Genomic DNA, 13,690 nt, shown 5'->3' with positions numbered 1-13,690 from the left:
TTCATCATTTTAAATTTAATCAACGTAACGTGTACCTTAATTATTTATCAAACTATCTGAATTATGGAACATTAGCAAATGTATTTGATGATTAGTTTAAAAAAAAACAAAAAAAACATACAACCGCTTCAACGGCGAAACCGGTTATATATTTAAATCTCAACCGGTTCATCTGAAACGGTTCGGAACGGGACGCGAAGTGTCTTCGCTAGCAGTTGGTTACGGAAAACGCCGTAGTGGCGCTAGCGTCGCAATGGAGAGATTGTGTTTCTCTTCTTGCGAGGGATTTCACAAAAAAAAACGCTTTACATGGTCGAACGACTGTTGAACTGGTTGAACAACAAAGTTTGTGTGTGTTTTTTTATATAACGAATATTAGCATTTATCAATGTTAGCAAACCAAATAATGTCAACAAAAATTCAAATCAGATTGATACTCCATGTTTTAATAGTGAGCAAATTTTGAATTTCAATTTGGAATCTGCAGCCACTGTTCTCAAATAGAATACTCAACACTAAACTGCGTTGGTGCAGTGTTCTGGTATTTATTTCTTTATGTTTATTTAAGTGATGAAGCATTTCATGTTTTTGTTTGTCAAATAGCGCTCGTAAAGTCGTTTAGAAAATCAGTTGACTTTTTCATTAAAAAAAGGTATTGGATCATAACTGTCGAAGTAAATAATTGTGCGCTTGATTGTTTAATCAAAACCGGTCATCGTCATGCGTTTCGTCAGACCCAAGATTAAATCTCATGACAAATACAGCGCTCTCTGGCAAAAATTGTCGCTTGAACATGCAAATGAAGCCAAACCCACTTTGCTACGGGTACTGTGTTTGCTCTCTCTCTCCAGTTTCGTCATCGAGTTTCAGGTGTTTTCTGTAAGTAAAAACTCTTCCAGAAGAGGTTTGGCCGCAAACGTCACCGTCTCGTACACCGATGCCAAACATTTCCGTGGGCCCCGTGTGTCCGAGCAGCGGACGGCCATAACAATGATATCACCGCCACCGTCAATGAGATCACCTGAATCTTTGGTCTTCCGATGGTGTGTTTACTTCGGCACGCCAATACGAAAAAGAAGGAAACCGCAGACAACTGTGCAGCGGAAAAAGGAGTCGGCTTGGCCGAGTGCCAACCACCGGATAGTTTGTTTATAATGTTCGAACGTTCCCGAACGAACAACAACTTGCGGCGGTGATAAATAAAATGACCGAATGTGCCCGGTTCGGTTGTCCACCTATACAAAATGGAGTGAGTGCGTGTTTGGCATGTTTTTAAGACGATCAGCTTAAGCTTTTTCCTTCGGTTGTCTTTCTTCCGACCACTATTTACCGCGAGTGGTTTTGCATTAATGGTGTCGAATTGGGAATGGGCACTACACCAATCTGCTCTTAACGGTGGATGTAAATAGCGACACTCTTTGGTATCTGTTTTCTGCCTTCATCCGAAGGATTGGTTCATTCTACGCTGGAATGACGCTGGAGTGATGCAACCTCCTATCACTTTGCAAACCCAAGGCAATGTGCAACGCGCACTGGACCGTGTTACGCAAAAAGGACGACAGAGTTTCGGCTTAACAAACGATCATCACCGTACCGTCAATCAACTCAGCGCAACGACAACAAACGTCTATGATGTTTCTATCAGAGCATTAATCAGTAATCGCCAGTCTAATAGGCCCTAGTTAGGGCTCTGAAACATTAAACGTTGCCGCTTGGTTCACTGCAGCATGTGCTGCTTGCTGCGCCCGTTGCTACTCATTATCATTTTTACCGACCGGGCTCGATCGGCGGCGGCAAGGTCTCTGCCGTTCACCCGGTTCGGAGATCGGTCCGCAAGAACAGCGGGGCCATACATATGTTGTGCCAGCATTGCATTGTACCTTCGGCGGCCGGTGGCTCATCGTTAAAACTAATTGTAGCAATGAATCTAATGTGCTTGTGTGCAATTTTGCCAAACAACAACAAAGATGGTGGCACAAAAAAAACACACACACACACACAAACGTGTGTACGAAGTCTTCGAACTGCGATTAGGAAATCGACTTCTACCCGCTTCTTCGACAAAAGGGTCCGGGAGGTTTTTCGCATCGCCGAACGTACGCGCGCGCGCTTTTTCACGGTTGGTGTGTGCTAGTAACTGAAATAAATCACCAACGATCGTGACCGATTTGGCCATCCATACACACTGACAGAACTGAGGTTCGCGTGCACGGTAGTAGTTAGCGGGAATTGCCCCGCTTGTTATACAAGCGAAACTGTCGTCTTACACATCACGGAAAATCGTCGGGCCGGGAAGGAGCTGGGAAGAATAATTTTTATTAGTCTATTTAGGATGTTATTGTGCCGAGGAAAAACAATCCCCGCGCAAATGTCAGATTTAATTTCCGTCGTGAACGGAGCGGGGACAGAAAGGCTTATGTACAATGGTGATGTAAGTGACACTGGAAAAATCGATGGCTGGTTTTTCCTCCTTTTTTAATATTTCAGAATTTTTTCATGCATTTTTGCAGCTGTTATCGATCAATTGTTACAGTCACATGTTTTATCGATTGCATCAAAATGCAATTTGTGTTTTTTCCATTTAAACTATCGAATGGATAACTAACAATAACAACAAATCACTATAAAAGTATCGAAAACCTAAGTAGCACATACGGAAGTCTTTTTTTTGACAAAATAATCACGTTTGATTTACTATGCGGTTGTCTAAGGAGCTTTAAGCAAATGGCAAAATGTCCCTTTTATAAAACACCTTATTTTGTTATCCTCTTTAATTTTAGATAATTTATCCACACATTCGATAAAAGACTGCGTGTTCTATTGCAATAAAAATATAGAACGCCATTCTAGAATACAGAAATACTTCTACATATCTAAAGACTGATGTCCACATATCAACGTTGGAACGCTGGTTGCCCACAATAGTTAACCCACACAACATGAAGTCGCAGAAAGTTGTATGAATTTAATCTCAAATCATTCTTCTCAAATCATATTTCGAGTCGGAGTCGCATTATGAATAGACAATGTACGAGCAATATATATTGTTTATTGAATATGGTGCCGATTAAGAATGTAATACGATTTGCTTTATGCATACGTATAAATGATCGAGCAATGTACGGATAATGTATATCGTTAGTCCTATATGATGCCGACTAAGAAACATATACGTTTTGAACAATGTACGGTCAGCGCCTCCACTGTTGTACGTATAGGCATTATTTTAGCATTATCCACGATTCAGTCATATTGAATGGAAGTACGATTATTTCAAGTTGAATTTCGATTTCCATACCATGCAATTAGAGTATCTTTTTCTTAGTGCATATTGAATCTTTAAACTGTGTTTCAAAAAGCGTTTTCTTTATTTTTTATTTGTTAAAACTAGTTTGGTCATTATCAATTGACTAATTAGAAAAGCCATCTCTATGTTCTATGTATTTGACAAAATCCACGAGTTGCAACTCCTGCAATCCGGTAAAGTAGACACCATTTGTAAGGTTCAGTGTTTTAGTTTTATTCTACTTTAATTTTCTACCATAATGGATCCAAATATGTTACGTTACAATGGTGTCCTTAGGAAAACAGTGGTAGAGATACTTCCTAAAGCTTCGTCAAGATACATGAAGGATTTTCTGGTTCAGTCTTCAGAGTCCAACGCATTGCAAACCCAACATCCTTCGAATACATTGTAAACTAGCTTGTTCTCGGAAGGAAAGCAAGGTTCTCGGAAGAATAAAGGTTCGTCTCTAGCAAAGCAAAGGATCGAGTTCAAACAAGTGGATACTCAACTTCCAACATAGGAGGAGGAAACCCAACATTAATGTATAGAAAGTTGCATTACTCGACTCATCGCTTGACAATCTGTCCTCCATCACCATGACATGTGTATGTTGTATGTTGCCAATGCGGGAATGCTCATCACGACGAAACTCTTCTGGATGTTGCTTCCGCCTTCGGAAGAATTGCGCTCATTTTCGTGCTAACTACTAATGCTGCTGGATGATGGTACTAGGATGATACTAGGATGGTACTAAGCGTCCGAGGGGACACTCAGAGGTGTATGTGTGTATGTGTCCATGGAGTCTCATCGCTTTCCATCCATTAATCCGTTGCATCTGGGGCATCTAATAAGCCGCGTTCATATGTGTTCCCGATTGTGCTTGCTTTTCGCCGACAACAACCGAGGACGCTTCTCGCTTCGCTTTCGCGTGGCCTCATCGTGCGTGAACCATCACGGACCACACCACCCCCATTACCCGCCCTCGTGGCGGCTTCCTGCGATCGAAAGGAGGAGTCATGCTCTCATCCGAACCGAAGCAACCACGTTGCATCCATAGTTGCAGTTGCATGTGCCGGAACAGGAGTCGAAAGCACATCCACATCCTACCAAACCCTCCTGCTCCGCAGCCCCCACTTACCCCTCACATCCTCCACGGGGCTTGGGTCGCAAGGCTTGGGGCGCGGTGCTGTGTGCGTGTATGCGTTCGGTGTGCGTGTGGCTGATCGGTGTTGAACTGTTGTTTCCTTTCTCTCTTCTGAACTCGATTGTTTCGTCTGTCTATAGCAACGCGTTGCAGTCGGCGCAACAACCGCCTGCGCTACAACAGCAGTCGCAGTCGCAACAGCAGCCACAGCAACAACAGCAACCACAGCAACCACCACAGCCACAACACCAACACCAACAGACAAACGCCGCAAACGTTCTGCCTACAGGCTTCCTTCGAAATGCTTCCCCCGACCGAAGTATCCTTCCGACACAGACCCCACAGGCCCACAGGCCACCACTCCAGCCACACCCCCAGTATCCCCCGCAGCACTACGTACCGCACCTGCCCCCCTCGGGCGCTCACGCCGAAGGCTCGGAGAAGCTGCCCAAAGCCTACTCGCTGCCCCCTTCGATGGGGGGCGCCGCCAAGGAGTCCCTGCGGAAGGACCTGGCACAGAACCTTCTCGAGCAGCAGGTGGCGGCCAGCAAGCGACAACCGTTCCAGCCCCGAGCGGGCGCTTTCAATGTTGTCGTAAGCGGTAGCAATAGTAACACTACTAGTAGTAACAACAACCCCACCACCGTAACGACCGCACAGCAGGACAGCAATGTCTACACGGACATCGCGCTCGGCAAGAGCATCCAGAATCTGATGAAGCCCACGCCGACGCTGGCCACGGCCGTCTCGAACCGGCTCGCCGGAGCGTCCCTCAATCGCTCGTTCGGAACGCTCGGACCGTGCCGCGAGCTGCCGGAAATGGCCGACACCTTGGCCAGCCCCTCGACGGGCTACTGCCGGGCGGCCACCAACCTGCTCGGTAACTTCACCGGAAGTAACAGCGTGAGCGCCTGCACGGACACCTATCCGCACCGGTGCGTGCAGGATCTGATCAAGGAAGAGCTCGGAGGCATCAACGGCCCGGTGCGCGCCTCCTCGATGGTGGTCGGCGGGGGGTTCCGGCTGAACAAGGCGGGCAGTATGATCAATATGGCGATGGCGGCCGACCTGGAGCTGTACGCCGGCTCCCAGTCCCATCCCGCCTCGGGTCGCTCGAGTCCGGCCTTCATGGCCGGAACCACTCCGGTCGGAAGCCCGCCCCGCTTCGTCAACACACTCGGACCGTCGTATGGTGGTGGTGCTGGCGGTGGTGGTGGTGGTGGTGGTGGTAGTGGCCGTGTCAGCCGTGCCGCATCGCCCTCCCTTCTGCATGCCGGTGGCGCTTCTTCCGGTGGAGAACACTCAAGGTTTGACGTTCGTTCCGTTTTCTGCTTTCTTGTCTCGAAACAACCGGGGTGCCTCCTACTTTCATACTGACATAACCTCAAAAAAGGCATCGTGTAACCGAATGCGCGCTGTTGTTGTGAGGTGCCGCATTGCTAACCCTGGCGCATCCGCTGCTCGGAAGCCACTGTCGTGTTCTCAGCGATCTCTTCATCGATCTTCTCATTCGCAACCAAAGTACGGAAAAGCCAATTCTTCGTCGCATATCGGGATGTCATTTATTTCTACTCCTAATGAGCCCGCCATCATCGGGACTCTCAATAAACTACGTTGCGCCATCGTTTTCTGTGTTGTTGCCACCTGTTCAAGCTACCGATTTGTGTGCGTTTTGTTTTTTTACTAATTTATCGAAACCCCGTACTCCGAATAAGGAACTGAAACTGTTCTGATTTTTTCTTCTCTTCTTGCTCCTTCTTCTTCGCTAGCTTGTTGATGTTTGTTGTTGTTTCTTTGCCGGGGGTTCTTTTCACCGTGTACCTTTTCAAACTCTGTAAACTAACACCTTCACACACGCACATACACACATAGAAAAACGCTCACACAAAACAGGGTCCCTCGCCGGAAAAGAAGGACACTCTTGGGGACATACACACGGGAGTCGAAACTGTTTTATCCTGTTTTATGATCGTTTTGATGAAAAATGTTTGGTTTTGTTTCGGAATGCCATTCGAGGAGCCTCTAGTAGTTGTTATGCCGGTTATGTGCGGGGAAAAGGGGTTTGGAGCTGCCAGGCCAGCGGGAAAAAAGAAAAATCCATTACATAGTAAACACGATGACGTGCGACGTGTCTCATGCACCTCGTCCTCCCTCCCGCCCCTCGGTGGAAAGCCGTTTTTCTAACATCACTCTCTTCTCTCTCGTTGCAGGTCAGTGTTTTTGGTTTTTGGTTTTGTGCCATTGTGTGTCGTAAGCGTCGCAGCGTGCTCGTAACACACTCTCGTAATGCACTCTCGTTTCTATGTACATCCATCCATGTTGCATGTAGGTATTCCGAAATGTAGTAATATGCTGGAAGCGCTTTCGCCGTGCGGTCCCTGACCTAACGGGCGCATATGTCACCGGAGGTAGCGTAAGTTTATCATTACAGACAAACTTTGGCGATACCCCCTGCCCAGGTAGAGCCAAGGGAGGTCATTACGAGGGTACGAGAAGTTTCTCCCCGCCTCGGGTGCCGGATTTAAAATGTCCCCCGGGCGCCCGGCAACGCCAGGTTCGACTTAAAAGTGTGCTCCGCAGCCGATCGCGCGCGGGCTACTCCTAATGCAATTAGCGCTAATCAAATTATCAGCAAAAACAACTTCATGCTAAGTTGGAAAGAAACATCTATGTGGGCCGCTCGGCGGTCGTGCGTGTCCAGCGACACTGAGGAAACAGCCCAAAAGGCACCCGACTGACTCGAACAGACTGTTTGTCGCCACCGGTTTGCCGGTTTGGCGGTTGGTATGTTTTGGCTTTTTCCTTCGCCACCTTTTTGGCGAATAGGATAAAAGGGTTGCTCCGGTTGACTCATGGATGGCGAAACCGACACCGACTTTGGTGCGTGTTCGGTCCGATAGATCTGTTCGCAACGCTTCGCAAACATTTCGTGCGACACGATGCGAAGGTGTGAAGGCGATCGGAAGATGAATAGTTTCGAAAAGGTTTTAATTATTGTGTTTAGCATGGCATGTTGCGAGAGTTGCTTCCTTATTCGCTTCATCCACGTGATCGAGTGTTTGTGTATTTCATTCAACTGGTATCCTGAGGTTGAAGTACTTTACAAACCGATTCCAAGTTCAATAACAAACTATTGCTAGTCTTATTTTGAAAGATGGAAACCTAACAGAATGTTTAGATTTCATTTCGTTCGTGTGTCCAGTATAATTTTAATCCTGCTAGCAGTGTAAATTTAAAGGTAAATGTGCGTTTTGGTTTGAAAAACAAATCGAACCATTATAATTTATCAACTTCTTCATTTAGGGAAGTAACTTCTTCCATCTTCATTTCTATTTCAAGCTTAAAGAACTTTCAGTTATTCTATGTGGATACCGACTTAGTTTATTTTTTTATCTATCAGTGGAAAAAAACTATATTTCCGTTTGAAAGAACTGCATTTATGTTTTATGCAAATGAACTTTGCCTGGACCAACCAAAAAAAAAAGAACTGCTTACGAAAATGTTTGGTTTAGAATTACTTTTTGTTATGCTTTTAACGTAGTTTAATGCTGAATATTGGATAAAATCAATTTTATAAATTTGGAGGGCCAAATATTGCACATCGATGTACCGAAAATTAAAACTATTTCAACCTAATATCAAATCAAGACTAGTTGTAGCGCAAGCATTTCTCTTCTAGCGACTGAATCAGATTACAAATTAAAGCAGTCAATTGACAATTTTAGATTTCGTGTTGTAATTTGTCAACAGACAAGTTATTTTCTGTTGAAAAATAACAAAACCATACAGTCTCCCTTTGAGTTAAGGGAGCGTTTAGTGTTAACCTCTAAGCTGTTTCAAATTGTCCAAAGCATTCGGAATGTTTGGTTTTCCGCAGTTTGAGGCTTTGGACAGTTCTTTGTTTGTTTCAGACTCAGATTCGGTTCGCAACATTCGTTGTGGGCTTTCTATAACTGTAACGTGCAGGGAGAAATAAACAAACATGTTCCACTTTGATTCATTGTGTCACGTGCTAAATAAATCATTAATGTGACAGAACCGACATTTTCGTAGCGTACAAAGTATTTAGCATTTTTCCAAAGAATTACATGATAACTTGATCAAGTAGCACATGGCTTTACACAACGTATTTCGAATTATCATTGCAAATCGATTAACAGGCACATCATCCCACCGTGCGATGTACCCCCCTGCCTGCAGGGAGGGGAATGCCGCGAGGCTGAATGTGATTACAATTAATCAAGTTACATCCAGTTTCAACTGACGCTACGATGACGTCGCTTGGCCTCTTCCAGTGTGTCGGGAGTTTTTCAACTCCCATCCTCCCGATCGCAAGACCGACCGTGTATAGATTTCATGCCATTTCAACTGCAAATCTTACGCAACCCCGCACGGGGAATGCGCTCGTCGAGGCAAAGGTATATCTTAATGACAGCCCGCAAACCAATCATCCTCCGTCCGATGGTGACGGAGGACCGCTGCACCCGACTGGTGTGAGGTTTCACTGTTTCTCACCTCACAGCTGCCAGAACTAATCCGATGCCTCGCGGGGCCCGCCAAAGAGAGCCACAGCTGACGAAGCTGACGCAAACGCCTCGCTGTGCAGCAAACTGCAGCAAACCGCTTGCAACGATTGCACGGCGAGATTGCGATTACCATAGCTCTTGGCTGCTGCTGCCGTCGACGGTCGTGTGCGCGAAAAACAAAACTCTTTCAACCCAGATGATGCTCGGATGATGGAACCGACATTTAGCAACAAATTAGTCGCACACAACTCCGGTCGCGAATAGAAAAAGTTAAGCGAATCGAAACAAATAGGCGAAAAAGGAAACCAGACGGCAAATACGTAAAAGTCCAGACAGGCTCGAACAGTGATGGAAATGAGGCAAAAAGAAGGCGAACGAATGCGCTGCCCCGAAGGCTTATGCAGCGCCTCTGCAGCGCCTAGCGGAGGTGGGTTTCGGACCAAAACCGATCATTTACGCTTATCAGGCCCACTGCTGACAACTGACGGCAGCAACAGCAACACCAGCAGCAACAAGCATCAGTAACAAGCAGTCCTAACCTGATTGACACTCACTTGTCCTTCTGTGGAATGCTTTTGTGTGACGCACGAAATCAAAGGTGGGATTTTGTCTTTTATCGCCATCGGTGTGTCCGATATGTGGGAGGAAATTAAACTGCAGCAAAACATCCGTGTTTCGTGGGATGGAGTGATATGGGCGATGGGGAATCGTTGTTTTTACTGAGGGTTTACGCAGCGAAAATGAGCAGTTTGTTTGATCGAGCAGAGACATTTCAATATAATAATGAATTAACCGAAAACTGTAACAGTTTTTTTTTAGTTTGACATAGCAATCAACGTGTTAAGTAGGGAATCAGGGTACATGAAACACATGAAACAGCGTAGAGTTTACTATTTTGAAATACAGAATCATTTTATCTAAATACACTATGAATTACCAGAAACATCCATGGATTTCACGTGATCTCATTGTCGTTTGATTGGAGCCTTCCTTCTCTTTTAACACCTCAAAGGGTCTTTGGGGATGTTATATGTATGGTTAGGGAAGAAAACATAATAGTCGCATGGAGTACACAAAAAAACTAGTCACAATTAAATTTTATTGTAAATTTACATTCCTATAGTACTTTGAAAAAATATCCCGTCGGCCAGTAAGGCGTCCTTAAGGTACTTGTTGGCCCATAGCCGATTGTTGTGTAGCCTTTATAACCAAATGCTACTCTTTTTGGGCTTTACAAAGTTGGAATAGGTCCTACCTTTAAGAGTTGTGAATGTTTTTTTCGATTGGTTGTAGTTGAAAGAGATAAGCAAGAACAGCGACTTTGTGTATAGCCTTCTCGCTGATTTTCAGCCACGATATGGCGTTTTGTAGTAGTTTAGGGACCCCAAAACATTTTAAATATACTGAAACATACCCAAAACACTTGCGATCGACACGTCTGTTTAACAATGTCCATCATTTTTTATATAGTATAAGACCAGTTGAAGCGACCTTCTAGCCCAAAGAACCGAATGGTTAAGCCGTTTTGCTTCTGCCTGTCGTAATGGCAAATAGGTCCGTGATACCAAAATTTACATTCGAAAAGTTATGAAACTAGTTTTTGATGCATCAAAAGACCAAACGACTAGAGGTGCATAAAAAACCAAAAAACGCCAAAAGATAGTTAAAAAATTGACTAACAAGTAGTCGTTAACGGATTACACAAATCTAAGCTATGGAATTTAAGAAATACCTTTTTTGTTCTGAAGAAATGTTCAGCCTTTTTTGGAGATATTAAAAACGAAAATTGCGTAGCGGTCGAAGTGATCGCTATTTGGAGTAAAACTGACCTACGCCTACTGTGCAACCACCGAGGTGCACCGGCTGAGTTCACTAGGCAACTCCTGCCGGCAAAGAATACCATACCCTTTAATTTGTGCAACCCAAGACAGGGCTGCAACCGTGAGCCCCTTTTTTGCGCAAGAAAAGTTACTTTTTTGTTGCTCCGTTTTTTTTCTCCTATGAAGCAAACCGAGCTCCACTCGGTGTTAAGCTGACCGTTTACAGCAAGCTCTTCGAAGCTACGCGCGGACAAATTAGTCTTGGGGCTCGGACGCCAGCAAAGAAAAGTGTGTCTTTGTGTGCGACTTGTTGGTTCTGTCAGTCTTCGTAGCCGGTTGGTTCGGTCTGGTAGGCAGAAAAAAAACCTATGCAACGCAAACTGGGACGAAAGAATTATCGGCAACGAGAGAGCCGACGAGGAGGGTAGCTAATGAGCTGCAAAATTTGACGAATGTCCTTCGCCGGTAATTGGACCTTTAGCTGCAAAATGGCGAAATCTGCACGCCGACAAGGTTCGCGGCGACGAGTTGTGGCAGAAGACCGACTTCGGTCCGTCGCCGCGGTGTGTTTTGTGAGCTTCCAAATTACCTTCGTTTGCAATTGTGCGTTTGGAGCTCTGTTGTTACATTTCATATTTCCTACGGACAGTTTTACCGTCTGTTACTCATGTTTATTACTTTTATAAACCCTCAGCACGTTTTAACACACGAGTTTTGGATTCACAAGCCGCCTGCTCCAATGCAGGAAACGATTGATAATGAGCTATTAATAACGTTTATCTTATCTCACCGTCACTCACCGGAGTTCTTCCCCGTCGACCAATCGTGAATCGGCTCGCGTGTTGTACGAGCCTTCATCCGAGGAGCCGATGACGTAGGCCTCCCGGTGGAATCGGTGGAAAAATCTCGCCAATCGCACCACATCTCGTCGTCCCGCGTCGACCTAGGTCAGGGGTTTTTCTCGTGGAAATCACGACTCACGACGTTAATTTTCTCGCACTTCACACTTTCTCTCTCGCGTGAGAATCCTTTTCTCCGGCTCGTGAGTCTCGTTTTTCTCTCGCCCGCGGTCCTGCGCATGCCCGCCTGTCAAATCGATAGTGGGAAAAACTAGGCACACCACCACCGCCCCCGCCACCTTCGTTTGAGCCCACAGTTCGGCGACTGAAGCCTTGAGAAATGTGAACCACGATCGAGGGCTAATGGACGCGTTACGCTCTCGTCGTCCTCGCGCGCTGCAGCAACACCGCTGGTTTTTCCACTTCCCACTGCTTTGGTACCAAACATTGAAGCAAACAAACCGAGAAAAACACTAACCTAAGCTGTGCGGAAAACTTTGGAAAAGCGTCACTGGTGCGGTGAGAAGAAGCGCCAACTGTGGAGAATTGCGATTTAATGTGCATGCTGGCAAGGACGTGCGTGAAAATCATGTTGACGTTGCGTTCGGAAAACCCTCCTGCGCCAGTGTTCCGTGTTTAGTTTTCACCAGTTGTGTGCTACAAAATGTACATGGTTTTTGGAGACGTAATGTGCGAAACAACCTAATCACACCACAAGTTAGTCCTGCCGTTGGTTGTGGAAAACTTCCCTTTCCCCCCACCGACGACCGCTTCTGACCGCGCGCTACTAGTGGTGGCCTCGCGTGGCAGGAGTTCATTGACTTTCCACCCCCTAAAACTGGCGCAAACTGGTCGCGTTTTTAACGGCGGTTTTCCTTCTTCCTGCGGCGTGAATTATTACGTGCGTTTTCGCTCATTAGAACGGTTACTGTTCGATCCTCGTTCGAAAGGGACAATTTTCCGGCTGATGTGCTGAGGTGGAAAGTTGCTGGAAGAACGACGACGATGATCCTTTATTGGATGGGCAAAGGAAATGTACGGTTCAATCGAGTAATTTTGGTGTACTTCGAAAAGTACAAATGAACGCGTTAACGTGACCATTCGCGGTGGTCCAAACAATGGACAGACTGTAGACATTGTATTTGCATGAACATAGTTCAACACGTCACTGCCAGTGTGGTTCCTGTTTGGCGCGCATTTGTATTGCCTGACCCAACATTTCCCACGGTACGTTATGCCCACATACTCTTACCGATTTACAACGTTACTACCGTTCGCCGTTTTGGTTGATGAAAATCCAAATATCGTAGAAGCAACAAACTAAAGTAGAATTCAACACCAATTTAGAATTCTATGCTTGCCTTAAAGGGGTTTTAAACGATTGCAACTTTCACTTACAAAAAAAACTGTCAACCATTAATTTCACTCAAGTGAAACCAAACTTATCTTGTCTAAACCCAAAATAAAAAAGCAAATTTAAGTTGCTTAACTAAAATTTCACTTAACGTAGCCAGGCTAAAACATTATTTCAGGTAATGAAATTTACTGCTCTTTCTATTTATTGGACTAACAGCTTTAGAAGGAGTCAACAGTATAAAATCATTTAAAATGATCGTTCAACACAATGAACACAATCCTTTATGTGATTTAAGTTCACTCGCATGATTCACAAATGCTAAATGAGTATTATTATCAATTTTAGAGATGAAATAATCTAGCACATTTACAATTCTGCATAGTTTGTTTACCGGCTCATCATTTCCGGTTGACAGTTAGCGTTAATTTGCTGTGAGTCGTGTATATGCGTGATGAGATTGGAAACTTTCAGTTCCCTGAAATGAAGACGAATGAAATTTTCTGATGAATGAAAGTTGGTGTCATCTATCTGTACTTTTAGTCCTAGAAATCTCGCTAACATGGTGAAATAGTATAACTTTTTTAGACGTATGCTCAAAGCTAGCTCCATTAAATATTTGGTCATTTTATTTTCTTTTTCATTCGATGTTGTAATAGCTCAATCAATTCTTGGAATGTAACGCACTAGTAGCGATAAAACTTATTGCATTTTCTTATAT

The 13,690-nt window shown here is 44.9% G+C and overlaps 1 protein-coding gene across 1 annotated transcript in view; it reads left to right on the top strand.

Annotated features, from left to right (window-relative positions):
• Positions 1–13,690, top strand: part of LOC131293537 (TSC22 domain family protein 1) — a 54,680-nt gene that overhangs the window by 16,778 nt on the left and 24,212 nt on the right. Inside the window, exon 2 of the mRNA XM_058321613.1 lies at positions 4,571–5,737. Within this exon, the coding sequence (XP_058177596.1) occupies positions 4,571–5,737 (1,167 nt within the window). The remainder of the gene's footprint in view (positions 1–4,570; positions 5,738–13,690) is intronic.

Source organism: Anopheles ziemanni, chromosome 2 (genome assembly GCF_943734765.1).
Source record: "Anopheles ziemanni chromosome 2, idAnoZiCoDA_A2_x.2, whole genome shotgun sequence".
Classification (NCBI taxonomy): domain Eukaryota; kingdom Metazoa; phylum Arthropoda; class Insecta; order Diptera; family Culicidae; genus Anopheles; species Anopheles ziemanni.
Note: the sequence above shows the minus strand (reverse complement) of the source record. Positions and strands in the feature narration are given on the sequence as shown.